Source organism: Chinchilla lanigera, unplaced genomic scaffold, assembly GCF_000276665.1.
Source record: "Chinchilla lanigera isolate Chin_1 unplaced genomic scaffold, ChiLan1.0 scaffold00016, whole genome shotgun sequence".
Taxonomy (NCBI): Eukaryota; Metazoa; Chordata; class Mammalia; order Rodentia; family Chinchillidae; genus Chinchilla; species Chinchilla lanigera.
In genome coordinates, this window is record NW_004955417.1 from 19,163,705 (window position 1) to 19,179,876 (window position 16,172).

A 16,172-nucleotide genomic window follows, 5' to 3' on the forward strand; every position below is an offset into this window, starting at 1 on the left:
TTCTAATTCAAGATCATGATTTAAAATGCTTATATTACATCTAATATGCCTGTTGTATCAACGATCTTGTTTTCTAAAATTAAAAATAGGAGATTTAAAACAATTAGTCATTACTTCCCCCAAGGATGATTAGTCAAACTTGCAATCCTCTAAGAGACAAGCTTTTTGAACCACTATTATTTATCGATTAGGATGTAGCCAGATTTCCTTTATGGAAGATAACTAAGATTTTCTAACCAAAACAACAATTTGAAAAATAATGCTCTGTATTATACACAACCATCAAAACATACGTTGCTTTTGAACTACGTCTCCCACAATGAAGTCAGATTCCTGATGTGTCATTCTATGTAACTTTTAGGAGTCATTACGCCTTCAGAAGCAGCCTCGATTTTTGCTGTTCCTTCAAACCTTACGTGTCAGCTCTATTGAAATAGTTACGGTTCCCCGGATGTGCCATATTTCAAAGTTCCGTCCAGCATGAACTTTCCCCTAGTGAAAATATCCAACCCCTCTTGTCTAACTGTGAATCTTCTGCTTCTTTAAGACTCAACACAATAACCAATTACATATTACTTTTGTACACTCTACCACAAATATATGTACTAGTGCATAACTAAAAGTGAGTCATTGCTTTATCTGTGTCTGTTCTCCCAGTCTGCTAGTTCTTCCAGGAAGAAACTGTGACACATTTATCTTCACATGTCCCGTGTGGAGTTCACTGTCTGACCTACAGAAGGTCCTTAAAGAGGATAATAGACCACATCTCCCTCCTCTCCTTTCTTCTCTCCCTTTCTCAGCCGTAAGATGAGCAGTTTTGCTTCTCTCCACCCTCCCCACCTGTGCTACCTGGCATCCCCACAAAAGTCCAAAAGCAGTGAGACTGCTGGACCACGGACTGTAACCTTCAAAACTGTGACATTAGCTGAAGCATTTGGTATAGTCACGGGAAACTGAGTAACACAGGCTTCGTTTGGCACGCGTCTGTTGGCAAAGCTTCTTCTGTTTACCACTGGGAGTTTCTCTTCCATCAGAACTTCCAGAGCAGTTAATGATGCTGGCATGATGGACTGAGTAGTAAAGACAAGATGGGGTTGGGTGTGAGTGTGTCAGGAGGCAGAAGCAGCCAGGAACTTACACAGTGTGGAAAGGTGTAGCATCTAAACCCCATTATGAACACCAATATCAGAGTGGGTATGCTAGTATCAATGACACATGCCCAAATTACGCATCCGTTAGATTCAAGTTCTAGGTGTTATGTTCATGTGTCCATTGCTGTACCCCACACAGGCACTGTGAATGCCAAGTGAGTTGGAGGGACTAGACTCGGTTCTAGAATCACAGTGATGCCCTAAGCAGATGCTGTTATGTGTGATAGCAGATCCTAATTTCAGGGAGTTTACACTTTAGGGAGAGAAAAAGTAATCCCCATAGTTACCCTAATAGTCATCTGATTATACTTGTTGTACATTTATAGAGGAAACAACACAATATCTTGAATATATATTTACCTAACAGAACTGAGTCTCTTTTTTTTTGAGCATCTAAAAGTTTTTCAGGAAATTGGGCTAAATATGTTTATGCTAATAAGAAAAACCATTTTAACTCCATTGTTAAAATTTCTACAAGTCACATTTTTTCACAACTTGGAAATTCTAGTAATGAAAGAGGAAATGCTACAATTAATACCACAGAAATAAAAAAGGACTCTAAGATGCTACTGTGAAAAATTATACATTCAAAATTTGGATAAGCTGCCAAAAAAGGTTAAATTTCTAAAAAATACCAAACTTATCCAGACTAAATTGTAGAAAAAAAAAGTAATGAAAATCTGAAAAGATAAAGAGCTAGTGAAAAGATTGAATCAGTCACCAAAAGCTTCCTAATAAAGAAAGTCCCTGGAAAAAATAGATTTACATGTGAATTCTACCAAACATTTTAAAAAGAATGCATGGTCAGCCTTTTCAAAGTCTTCTGTAAAACTGAAAATAAGGAAACACTTCCAAACTAAAGGAGACAATCAGCAGAGTGACAAGAAAATCTACAAAACTAAACAACATATTTACAAACCATATATCTGAAGAAGCTTAATATCCAAAGATATACTCTTTCCAAAAATACACTAAATAGCAAGAAAACAACCTGATTAAAAATGGACAAGGCACTTTGATACATATTTTTCTTAAACATAGAAAACATAAATAAATGATCAGTGGCATAAGAAAAATTCTCCATATAACTAATTACCATCAGAGAAATACAAATCAAAACTATGAGACTCTTTCTCCTTTCTCTCATCACAGGTTTTTCCTCCTTTTAAGCATTTTCTTTCCCTTTCACAATACCTATTGTACCTTGAGGTTTTTACTTACTCTTTCAGATTCTTATACTACAGAGACAAAACAAGCAACTTCATTGAAGATAACAATATGTAATGTAACAACCACTGTTAATTCCTATCATTTTGTTTTGAAATCCTGTATTACTTTTATTATTTTTGCTTTGTTTTGCTTTTGCCTATATTGTTGTTACTTTGTTATTTTTTAAATTGTGTTTAAAATAAAAAAAAAGAACTATGAGACTTCTGAGATTTGGAGAAACCAGGATTTTTGTACTCTGTGGATGAGAAACAAACATGGTAGTGCCACAGTAATAAATGATAAAGGGACTCTACAAATAAATTAAAATAGATCTACCATGGGATCCAGCAATCGCACTTCTGAGGCTCTACCCAGAAGGACTGAAATTAGGACACTGAGGAGATATTTGCACTTTTCCTTTTCCATGTGATATTATTATTCACAAAAGTCATAACACAAAAACAGTCTAAATGCCCATCAACAAATGAATAGACCAAGAAAACATGGTATAGGCATGAGGAGTCATTTTCTAACTATAAAAGATAAGAAAGTCCTATCAAATGCAACAACACAGAAGAACCTGGCAAGTACTACATATTAAAATCATCCAATCACAAAACACAAAAATTGTATGCTTCCACTTACACAACATATCTAAAATAGTTCTACAGAAATGAAGTGAAACAACGCTTCCTGGGGATGAAAAGGAGTTACTGCTCAATAAATTTAAAAGCTCAGTTACACCCAAGGAATGAGTTCTAGAGGTTTGCTGCACATCTTTGGGATTGCAATTAATTCTATACTGCACGTTATAACTTTGATAAGAGGGTTGATATCACAATATTTGTTCTTACCACAATTTAGAAAAAGAAATATTTGTAAACCATGGTGAAATAATTAGGATTGTTTTCTTGAGACAAGGTCTCACTCTGTAATTCAGGCTGGCATTGAACTCACTATGTAGCCCAGGCTGGCCTTGAACTCACAGCGATCATTCTGCCTCAGCCTCTGGAGTCAGTGCTGGGATTATAGGTGAGTGCCACCACACCTGGAAATAATTAGGATTTTATCCCTATAATTTTGTAATTGAATTGAGGGAACACTTCAATATCTCCAGTAATCTTAAATAGCCTGAATATTTCCTTTACAAAGTGGAGATGGTTTTTATATTTGCAAAAGCATATTTTAAACTAGCATAGACATCCATAATTTTCCTGAATAGTATGTGATATCATTTTTACCTGTGTATTCAAGATGAAAGCCTGCAGCAGAAACACTGATGTCAGATTGAAAATTTAAATATAAATTGTTAGATGTACTATTCAAAAGATGGGGTATCGTTGTTCCTGAAATCATAATTGAAAAGGGAGATCAATGACCACATAATATTAAGCAAGTGAATTAATAATCAGCAGTAGGGTACCACTGAAATAATGCATTAATGAATATGTTCCACATAAATTTTGCAATAAAAATATATCTTTCATAATCTTTTCTCATTTTGCCATTCCCTTCTCTAAGGAGATTGACCTCTGAGATAACTTTAGATTGTTACCTAAAAATAGGTAAGAATAAAAAAGTCTGGTAAAGCTCAGCAATAAACTGTACTTGTCACCTAAAATAAATAGTTTGAATTTCAGGTAGATTTCAATATTTCATGCATGAGCTAATAGGAACCCAATTTTAAAAAATGGAATGAGATTTTTAAAGCATAATAATTTGAGACTTTTCATGGGTTTGGAGTATATTCAGTCTTTTATTTTTATTAAGAAATTATATATATATATATCCACTCTGACAGCAAAACTTGTCTTCAGCTTACAAAAGCACTCAGCTTTGAATAACTATTAGCTTTGTCTTTTGCCAGTGCATTACAATGCAATTCTATTGAACTTGTGAAGGAAATCAACTTTATTTCATCCAATTATTAAGTTTCAAAAATATAAAATATTTTTGAACAAATTACTTCTTGACTACAATACAAGAATCTTCAGACTCCAACCTAAGGAGTTTCAAATGACAAGTATGAAAATGACTGTCAATGCTATGTTTTAAAGTAAAGTTCAATAAACATATGCATTGATAGTGCTGTAAATATCTAGCCATAACTAAGTACTTATTTGGCAGTTGCTTTGTGCAAATTTTTTGACCTTCCCCAAATGACTTCTAAGAGAGAACAGGAAAATTTCATTACAGAACACAATTATCTGTGGTTTTGTTCTTGCTTTCTTCTTATGGGTTCATTTGCATCCTCACTGCAATCGCTGAAGACAGAGGTAAACACAAGCTCAAAAGGTCACTCACTGGTCTCTTAGAGGCTCTCAGCGATTAACAGCTCTGAGGCTGGAATCACCCCAGCTGGGTCCCAAACTCATTCTACCACTAGCTCTACAATGGGGGGCAACTTAATTTTTCCAAACTTCAGTCGCTCTCAGGACTGCAGGAAACATCACAAGAGGAAATGTGCCCAAGACTCATGCAGAGCTCGCGCTTGGGAAGCGATAGCTGGATTTTCTGAACTCACTTGTATCACTCTTGTATTTAGTATTAAAGAATTCCACTTCACTCAAAACTAAAACTGTACTGAAAGTTTAATGAGATTTTCCCTTTTATTTGTGCCTACATATTTGAATCTATATCTATACTATTATTTCCCTAGGCCCATTCATTCTTGCTTTTAGATACTATATTTCTCACAGAAATGATGAGTAAATATCCTCTGAAATATCTCAAAAATTTAAATCATTCAAGCTCACTTCTAAAATATATATATTAACAGATTAGCTATGTTTCTATCTGTATTTCTAGAGTTTAAAGCATACAATAGTAAAGAATTAACAAACTAAATTCTTCAATTTCTATATGTGAGTTATTAGATTGTTGCATAAATTAGCTTTAAAACCTTAACAAATCTAACAAAAGATTAGCTTTAAAATCTTAATTAACAAATGATCTTTAAAAATCAGTTAACATCTTGCATAACAAATCAGACTATTTTATATTGTATTTTCTTCTGATATTGTTATATATAGATAACTGTATATCTATTTTGTATAACTGTAATCATCTCTTAGAAACAATTTACGCTTTCTTCGTTCTTATTTAATAGAACTTTGTAGTACTTATCATGTTACATAGTCTCATAATTATTTTAATGATGGCATTGCATTCTATTGATGCTAATATGTCATAATTATTGGTACCAAAATGCTAAATGTTCATATTCACCGTATTTCTTTTCAAGAAAGAGGAGACATATACTATTTATGAACCACAACTCAACAAAAATATTAGCATTCACATCAAAGCATCAGCAAATAATTACATATATATAATCAGAACATTGTAAGGTTTTAACAGCCATTTTAAAATTATCTTTAAGATTTTCAAACTTCCAAGCTTGTAATTTTCTTCACTGTGCAGATTTTATAAAATGCCAAAGTTTCACAGAGTTCTTTAAAATAAATTTTTACATTCCTAATTATATCCTTGTTTCAGTGAAGCCGAAATCTTTTCTTTACCTGAATAACTTCCAAGTCTTGGAGCGTTGTTGTCTCCCCCATCGTAAAAGTCCAGAGAATCCCAGTTATGTTCTGTGGCAAAGCTCACAACTTGCACCTATGAAATAACAATCGTGGATAAGAATACATGTTGCTATCCAGATTCTACCAGTTCCTTGTAGAACAGAGATCCCTACCACTGGATCACATCATTGTGGCCCTCGCTTGAAGGTTTTTATCAGAACTGATCTTACCAATATTGGTGAAGCCCTAAATGAACTGATCATCCTAAGAAAACCCTTATGATGAATCAGCAGTGTTTCTCATGAGTAGGACATGGAGAATGCCTTCCACAATCTCAGAGCAGTCTCTTCATTAAAAGCCTTAAGTTAATCTGGTGCCCTATTGTCAAGAATCCAAATGCAATTTCCAAACAACTGTTTACTTTTTATTTTTCTGAGTGTGAGAATCTTGCCGGTGATTGAGTTTTCTCACTTGCTTTAGCAACTAGAAAATAATCAGATTGGTGGCCTAGGAGAGTAAAGGACATTTTAATACACATTTAACTAGGTTCCTTCCTGAGCTCCTTTCCTTGCATAGACTCTCTTCAATTTCTCCTCTTCCTTTTAATTTTTAACATTATTATCTCCTGTCCATGTGTTAAATAGGTCTCAACAGAGATAACCAAAAATAGATCTGAGTACAACTTTCGAAGATCATTTGCACAAATGGAATCATGTTAATTAAATCACCACAAGGAAACACAAAGTTTAAAAGGAACATTCTGGGGTTTAATTCTCTCACGTCTTTTAAATCTTCTGTAAAGGAAGAAACATGTGTTACTTCGTGCACCTCACTTGGCACAGCTGGAGCCTTTCAAGGAACCCAAGGGAGCCCCACAAGTGTGGGTACCGTCTACTCAGCCCTTTGGTTACTAAGAAATCTGTAGTTTTAAAGAAGAAAAGGAGTAACTTTGTTACGTTAAATTTCATTTACGTGGGTAAATTCTGTTATAAATATAGGCACTACCTTCATTCACTGCATAATTGTAATAATTTGATTCATGAGACATTTCTCATGTGCAAAACACTCCATCATCATTCTTCCATTTAAGCGAACGCTGGCACTTCTCTTCCAAGGGTGAGTGCCACATGGCAGTAGATACCCCGCCTGCATGCCTGGCACTAGGTCTGCTGGCTTTGCTCCAGGACCAGAAGAAAACTCGAATGAAAGCTGTGTGTTTGTAATACAATCACCACCTCCTTACACAATGAACAATTCTCACTTCATATCTGAAATTTTTAGACTGTGCCTCTAAGGAAAATGTAAAGGTTCAAGCAGGAGCTGACAGTTGGGCTTAGTATAAAGTAATAAGAGGTTTTCCACTGAAGGAAATTATTGAGTATGTGAAAATGTAGATGAGGAAAATCATGAGCAGGATTTAGTGAACCATGAGTAATCCAATTTAGCCACAGAGGAGGGTATTTACATAAAAGGAAATATGCATGCAAAGTTAGAAAAAGCACAGAGAAACTAGAAAGAATAGAGCTTAAGTGATAAATACAAGACACTGAGTAATAGAAGAGAATGCCTGGGCTTGCAACTTCTGGCTCCCTCTACTCACAGGCATATAACCCTAGGAAAGCTGTTAATCTCTCTGTGCCTCAGATTATTTACATTAATCATTGTAATTAAGGTATCTAATTCGTGGATTCATTGTAAAAATTAAATTAGTTAATATGTATAAAGGTCTGAGAACCGTGTCTAGTGTATATCAAGGACTCAGTGAATCTTGGCAAAGAGATTGAGCAAGACATTCATTAAAGACTGAATATCAGCAAAATAATTATGCACTTGAAGCTATAATTATATTGTCAGTATTGCACTAAAGGTTTCAAAGTGGGAGGAGGAAGCAAATCACGAGTATACTTCAAGTACAGTACTACATTTGGTAAAGGAAATAAAAGGGAAAAATTTCAATACCTATTGCAGTAATATTTTAATGTTTATTGCAATGAGAAGCAATGAAATACCAAACTAAATCAGAGGGAAAAGGAATAGACATGAAGACCAAGGTGGCACATGTGTTGCTATGGCAGAAGTTGCTGGATTTTTGTGGAATGTGAACAGGAAAGTGAGAGGTAACAATTAAAAATAAAACTAATTTATTTTTTTTACCCTCTAAGTTATTAAAAGCAGAGAAGTGGCAAAAACAAAATGAAAATAACTCTATGAAAACCTATTACAAGTACAAAAGGAAGAAACTTTGTTTAATTCTGTATATATTGAGTAGAAGGTTGAACAATGGCTCCCCAAAATAGCAGAACATAAGACTTGGTAGCTGTAAATACATTTTACATGAAACCAACATCTTTTAGATGTGATTAGTTTGAAGATCTTGAGATAAAAAGATGCAGCTGACAACTCAGACAGAAAAGACAATATGACCACAGAGGTATAAATTGCAAGGATGTGGCCAGAAGCTAAGGAATACAGGCAGCAATTCCATGTTGAAAGGCAAGGAGGAAATTATACAGAACCCAAAATGGTGGTACATCTATCAGTATCTTGACTTCAGTACCCAAAAGCTGGTTTGGGATTTCTGGCTTCTGGTATTGTGAAAGAATAATTTTCTGTTGTAGCTATCAAGTTCATAGAAATTGTTTACAAAATTTACAGGAATTGAATGCAGTGTGCCACAAGAATTCTGGGAAAATAATTTGTATGACAAACTCTTGGAGTATATAAAAGCATACGACCAGGTGATGATATGAAACCTGTTATGAGATGGAAGTAAATGGTTGAAAAGCTGCTACAAAAGAAACTAAATAAGAACCAAAGAATTAAAGAGTCAGCTACTGATTAAGGGTTCACAAGAACTTCACATTAAATGGAGCTGTCTATGATTATAATAGGATATTTTTATGAGGTAATCAATTTCCAGTCATTAAAGCAGATATCTCCTACAGATATTCAAATATCATTTTATTTTGTTTGAAAATTATCTCAACTTCAGATGACAGTGCTATGTATTCACACAATTGTAAGCCCAATATTTTCCACATGATTTCTCATCTAAAGATTCTTTTCTTGATAACTAATACTACTAGTGTTCAGTGTAGTGGCTTTTTAAATTTTGCCTCTAATACATTTTGTTAAAATAAACAAGCAAACAAATTAATTCATTCATTCCCATAAATTTCTCCTGTAATATTAAAATAATAAATTGGTGTATTTGTTGATGTTATTTCCAAAGAATACCCAATCATTCTAAATTATTGTAATTTTTCAGGATTTTAAATAATTGCTTTTCTCCACCAATGGCTATCCCATTTGACCTATAATTTGCTGAATACTCATATAATTCTTTAGTAATATGCATATTTCAACCCCTCCCCAGTATTAAATTTGGCTTTAAACCTTATGTATCAACAAGGTAACCTTTAGTTGAAGTTAGAGAAAATTCAAATATGTCATATGTCATACCTATGTATGACTTTATCACTTTGATTTAATGATATGCCTAAAAATAGTATCCATATAAAAGATAAATTAGAAAAAATTGGTTAATAGTTTTTTACAGTGTTCAAAAATCTAATATTCTGTAAGTTTACTAAACATACTGCTAAACTCAAATTTTGTTTTCCGAAATGTAATCAGTAAACAGTATACTTCCTAGGTGAGAGATTTTCTAGTGCCATTGGTATGTGTCCAGTTTTGAATGCTGCCTGCTGAAGGCAAGGGATACACAATGTAGTTTTTCTGCAAATCTTTTCCTAGGCTAGTTAAATCCTGCTAACTTTTTAAAATAGCCAAAACTCTACCGCTTGTGGAGGTTGTCACTGATTATTCTAAAGCTAGTTAGTAAGTTTACACTGTCAGGCCCTGTGCTAGCTGCCAGAACAGACTTGGTTACTGCCTGCGTGAGTTTACAGGTAATTAGGTAATAACATTAAAATATGATGTGTACTATGATAAAGAAATTACAAGAGCTTTGAGAACATACAGCAAGGAATTTGACCTTTCCTTAAATTAATAGAAGGCCTATCACAGGAAATACATTTAAGTTGAGACAGAAATTATGAGTAAACTAAGCCAAACAAAGACAGAATTTGAGGAATGATGTAGGTAAAGACAACTATGCAGAGTCCCCAGCCAAGTGAAAGCCAGATTTATTTAAAAATAAATAAATAAACAGTGTGAACAGAGAGGTAAGAAATGAGAACAGAGAACAAAGGTGTAGAGACTGTGTTTTAAGGAGATGAGGAACAATGATGCAGTGGAAGTAGGATACCAATAGCGAGAGATTTAAAGTTTCAGAACATTGTCCTGTTTACCCTGTAGGAAATGAACTGGGAGAGAGTAAGAATCTGGGCCTGGGGTGGTCGTCACCTGAGCTTGCATGGAGAAAGTCACCTGAGCTTGCATGGAGAAAGTATGGATGGAGAACAACAGACTGGTCTGAGGGGCTGGAGCAAGACAAACCTGACGTTTTTTTTCAAGTAGAAGACAGACAATAAAACAGGGTTTCTGGTTTGGGCTCAGAATAGATGAGGGAGTCATTGTGAGACAGAGAACACTGAGGAAATCTAAACTTTCTGAAAGAACAAGGCAAGAAGTCATTTTTGGATTTTGAATTGGAAGTTCCAACAAGAAGTTTAAGTGAAAATATACAGTGGGAAGTTGTGAACATAAATTCAAGAAGTTGACTTTTTTAAGTAAAACTTATGCTTAAGTAAAAATGATTAGTTGGTTGGTTGGTTTGGGTTTTGGTTTTGGTTTTGGTTTTGGAGGGTTTAGAGCCCAGAAGCTTGCACATCATAAGCACACTCTTCTGCTCCGAGCTACACCCCAATGCCAATTCCAGTGTAAATGTTCAGTGTCTTGGTTACTTTTAACATAGCCATCCTGTGTCTCATGTTTCTACTGTAAAACTTTATGAATCAAATGGAAGAGTAAGCAAGTTGTCTTTATGCTCCACAGTTATTACACTGCTACATAATCACTGCCTCAGCAGTAAGAGAACCTGAATTCATCCATGAACAATCTCTTTGTGAAATAAAATGATGGTAAATTGCTCAAAGGAAAAAAGAAAAGGCACTAATAAAACACCCTGGTAGACATGGTAGGTTGTCTACCTACTGAGTAGCATCCCTCATCCTTGGTCTCAGAGACCTGGCTTAGTCTCATTAAATGAGAGACATGTACATAGGAGGAAGCGAAGCTGCTTGTCCGCTGTGGACCTACTCCACATACTTAATATTGATTTATTGAGCCAAATCATTGTAAAGTTTTAGTTGTTGAGTAGTTAATCTTTTAGGAATGGATATAATTTCAATTTTATTCAATAGAACAGAAGGGAAAGACTGCTGGCAGTTCTCAGAAAATGTTCTTAACCTCTGAAAAGTTCTACATAAATTAGAGACATTCTACTTCGGCTATTTGCTGTTACCCAATAAGGCTATTATGCCTAGAAAACTGCAGCCATCTCAAGACTCCGTGAAATGAAGACCAAGACCATGCAGATGATGGTGGAGCAGAGAGATAGAAATAACCAAGGTGAAAAATAACACAGCAGAAACCCTTGAAATAAACAACCCTTGAATTGTCTTACCTCAAAGATCCCACGTTAGGTGAGGCAGCATGTTTGTTTGTAACCTTGCCCAATATTCAATTGGATTTGTGCTAAGTGCAGGTTAAAAAACATTAATAATAAATGTTTTTCTATTAAATTATTAAATGCACCCATGTCAGTCAAGACCATTTGCTAGACTTGTAGAAATAATAGTCATAGTTCCATTTCTGAAAATATTAACTTCAAATGTACAATGAAAAGAAGAAAAGATGAAATAGCCTTACTTGAATTCCAGCTCCCTCCGGCACTGTGATCTTCCACACACAGTTCAGATTGTTGTCATAAGGCTCGGGGTAACCAGGAGATAGAATAGTCCCTTTGCGCTTAGTTAAAATTCCTCCACAGGGCACTACAAATAAAACAGTCCAAGAGAGGTAGTTAATTCTAATGCAAAGGTTTAAAGGAAAAAAAAGGTCAAACATAACTTCTCAAGCAGATAGTAGATTTACAAATAAAATCAAATCATGGCTTTCTCAAAACTCAAAAGAACAATGAAAATTAAATCTTTCCTGTAAAAACACCTTTAAAACATAATTAGATAGCATTAATAGTTGACCTTACGGTAACATATCTAGAGACACTTTCTCCTTCACACCTCCTTTGAAGAAGAATCACACTGTCTGAAGAATAATAATGACATGGTAATGATTGTGTTATTATCACAACCTTTATATAGAGCCTGTTATACATGCTAGACGTTCTTCTAAACACTCCATGTAGTTTAGCACATTTATGTCCCCCAACAGTCCAGTGAGATTTTAGTAATTTTTATCTGCATTCTTCACATGAAGAAATAGAATCATTAAGAGGTGAAATGTCTTAGCTGGGTATGGTAGCATACACCTATAATGTCAGCTACTCAAACTGAGCCAGGACGGTCCAAAGTTCCAGGCCAGCCCGGTCTGCTTAAGCAACACTATATCCACCACCTCCAAATAAAAACAGAAACAAAACAATAACAACAACAACAAAAAAGTAGGAAAACAAGTTATGATGTAACTCAATGGCAGAGCTACCATGTGTGAAGCTTTAGGTTCCAACCCCCGTACCAAAAAAAGAAGAAAAAAAAGAGGTTAACTGTCTGGCCCAACATCACAAGGTAGAAGACAGAGCTTTGATTTGAATCCTGGTAATTTAGAACCATAGATATCATTGACACTATGTTCTAAGGACATTAATCTAAGTCTACTTATAATGAAAGATGAAAGGATATGTTTTCAGTAAATTATCTTTTAAAAGTAAATTGTAATTGTGTGCCACTTTCAAAGCCAAATGCAAAATTGGGTGGCAATCACTCAAAAAATATACTGCAATCTTTTTTATATTGTATTTTTTATGAGAAAGTTCTTTTGTTTTGTTTCTTTATAAATCTACATTTCTGCTTTCCATGGCCTTACCACTGTGAATGTGCCTGATCTCATCTGATCTCATAAGTCCACCTTACCGGATTAGGTACAAACTCAGTTTAAATTAGAAAAAAATTCAGCTGTATTAAAAATAAAAGCACTGCCTTACTTGGTTTGAGAATGGCATGCTAGGGGTGAAGGAAGAATTACAACATAGAGATTCACTTCAAAAATAGAAGAAAAATGTTAGTTCCTGAAGCGTTCACAGTGAGACAAGTAACAATACTTTATAGACGTTCTCCCTCTCCAACTACTTCTATCTCCTTATTTTTTCAATAGGACTTTTATTCAGATGGGCATATTGAAATGACTATGGAAAGTCACCCCAATATTCTTCTTGTGAGATGATCAATATTCAATTTGCGTTTTGTTCAAAACTTTGAGCAATTGTTCTTCCTGTTGATCAATCTCCCCCGTGACTTTCTTCGCTTGGTCATCAGGACACTGCACTTTCTTGAGTTTTTGTATGTCACTGGCCACACATGATTTTTTTTTCTTAACTCATCTTCCTGCTTTGATCGTGTAAAAAACTTACACATTCTGAGACTTAGTCCTAGAATATTTTCGCTTTGTAATCATCACCCTGCACTGACTTCATTCACTTTTACATCTTCCATGTATTATAATTGCTACATGTTTCTCTCTCACTATGATTTCTGCCTTGAGTCTAGTAATGTTTAAGAAGCATCTGAAAGTTAATATTCCCAAAATACTTTTGAAATTCTCCCTCACCCACTCTCTCCTCCGGCTCAGTAAATGTTACCCCCGCCCCCTCTGCTTTTAGTTTATACAACTAAGACTCATCTGTTTTTTACCTTCAACTTCTTATGTCCATCTACATTCAGGCTGGCAGTAAACCCTGTCAGTTTTCCTTGAAAGTGTATCTCAAAGATTATTAATCCTTATCATCTGGAGGATGGTATTCCTATCTAAATGACTATTACCTTTCCCCTACATTGCCGTAGTAAGTTCCTAATCAATCTTTTTGCTTCTTCTTTGCTCTTTTTACACTAACTACTTGATTTCCTAGAAACTAGTGTAGACCACATGACTTCTCCCTCTCAGTGAATACCTGCACTGCTTAATTCAAACTGGTCATTGTTCTCACGGTTCCACAGGACTTGGTTTCCACTTTCTCTGTCTGAGTTCATCTCCCATCACTCTTTCACCACCATTCCCTGTGTTCTCAATTCCTGCTATGCTGTCAGTGTGTCCACATCTCTCCTCCCTCACAGTCCAGCCCCTTGCTTCCCATCTGGACTTTTATACTGTTCAGTGTTTATTCATTTCCAATTGGTAACAACTTAGTATCATGCCCTGGATGTCCTCCGCTAACCCCCCGGCACATGATTTTCCTTCCTCTGCAACACCGCTACTTGAAAGAAGAGAAAATATTTATTACAAAGCTTTATAGCAGTTCATTGAAATGCTAATAATTGCTATTTATGACTGTAATTTAGTAACTTTTTCTTGGATGAGTAGATGGCTGAACAAATGAACCAAAGTATGAGAGCTGAGATCCTGTATATATATTTCTTCATCAATTTCCTTCCCACTATAAGAAAAGAGAAAATAGACAGGTGTTGCCATGGAGACAAACCAAGTAAAAGTCATTTTTCTGAATTTGGAAAGAACTTGAAAAAACAGAACCAGAGAAGGGTGATGGGGATAAGCAGTTAATTAAAGAGGTTTTTGCCTAAGGGGTGTAGGTGCAGGCTTCAGGGGCTTTTCAAAGGAGACCTCCCACCAACAGAAGTGCTTCTGCCTGAGGACATGTATTGTTAGAGCTATTAGTGGCTGCAGGGGGTTATTTGAATCCCAGTTTCTAAGGCAAGACAGCCTAAGGGTTTATGTGACTGAAAATTTTAAGAAATATAAAGTGTATCAAGGTCAAATTGGGAAGATGAAAGCTCTCTTCAGCACAAGTTTTATTTTTACATTTGTTCCATGTTCGATTTTCTTATCCAAATATTGTATTTTTTCTGAAATTTGCCTAAGAGTACACTGGCATTACAGCTTTCTAAAAGATTATTATTTATTGTTTACACACTGACATTTTAAAATTTTGGAGTCTTGTGGTATTTGACCATTTTAACCATTATCACAATTACCTCTGATGAGGTTGGTTTCCTGTCAGTGGTTCCGTTGTACCAGATCCATGTGTGCAAAATCACTGAGCATTTTATTACACTTCACTTGTGAGAAAAAAGTGAAAGGGTTGGTAGTAAGTAATAAGAACTTTCACAGCAATAAAAACTGTGACACTGAAACAATTCAATGGAGATGGTGCTCATCACGAATGTAGAAGGCTGGATAATTTTAGTTTCAATTAGATGCTCACTTAGCTTAAGTTGTTAACTGAGCAGTCACTGAACTGTGAAGGTAAAGAAAACAATTATCACCTACAAACCGTGTACAAGAGTTTTATCTAAATGATTACTTAGAAAATTTAACCTTTCAGAGTAAAATCACCTTATAATCTGCAAATCTATGGTTTGTGTTTTACCTACTAACTTTCCTACCGAGCTCAGAAGAAACTGAAGCTTCAGATTTGTGAAAGTCTAAGAAAGCAAAGTGGATGCTGAAATTGCAACTCATGAACCCTGACCCTGAAAGTTGGCTACAGCTGTAGAAGTACACAACCTATGCTGTGTGTGTAAGTATTCAAGAATGCTGTCTGAGTATTCGAGAAATTATTGCAGTTATTTGCTAAAATATGTTCACTGAATAAAAGTTTATTGAACACCTGTTACACACCAAGTCCTCTTCTGTAAGAGCATAAAAATAAAAGAAAGGCAGGGCAAAGGAGGCAGGTTAAGAAAACTACACATGCATAATATATCAAATGGTTTTATAAAGAGAAATATAAGGTAACAGTACAAAGAGTGAATGGAGAAGAGGTGGCAAAAAATTGCTTTATGTGTGATGGTTGAGGAAGCTTTTCAGGGAGAGATTTGAATAAAGTGATGCTGGGAGACCAAAAAAAAAAAAAAAAAAAAAATGATATCTGAGGGTTCTAGGCTCCAGTTAGAAGAAACAGAAAGCTCAAAGGCTTTGAAGCACAAAATATTTTTCACAGATTAACAGATGTTCAAACTGAACACAAATTAAAGGGAATGTTTCAATATCAACCAAGATAGTTCTATGCTTCACTTTCAAATTGCAATCTTTTAAATACCAAATTTTTATCCTTTATCTAAAAAAAATAAGATGTAATTATTTCATTCAGAATACTATAAAGGTAAAACATTTATATTTGAAAATAGAAATA

At 34.9% G+C, this 16,172-nt stretch overlaps 1 protein-coding gene across 1 annotated transcript in view; it reads right to left on the reverse strand.

Annotated features, from left to right (window-relative positions):
• Positions 1 to 16,172, reverse strand: part of Csmd3 (CUB and Sushi multiple domains 3) — a 1,085,099-nt gene that overhangs the window by 123,013 nt on the left and 945,914 nt on the right. The window contains exons 36-38 of the mRNA XM_005381888.2: positions 11,720 to 11,844; positions 5,882 to 5,978; positions 3,602 to 3,706 (exon numbers count right to left, since the gene is read on the reverse strand). Coding sequence (XP_005381945.1) covers positions 3,602 to 3,706; positions 5,882 to 5,978; positions 11,720 to 11,844 — 327 coding nt within the window. The remainder of the gene's footprint in view (positions 1 to 3,601; positions 3,707 to 5,881; positions 5,979 to 11,719; positions 11,845 to 16,172) is intronic.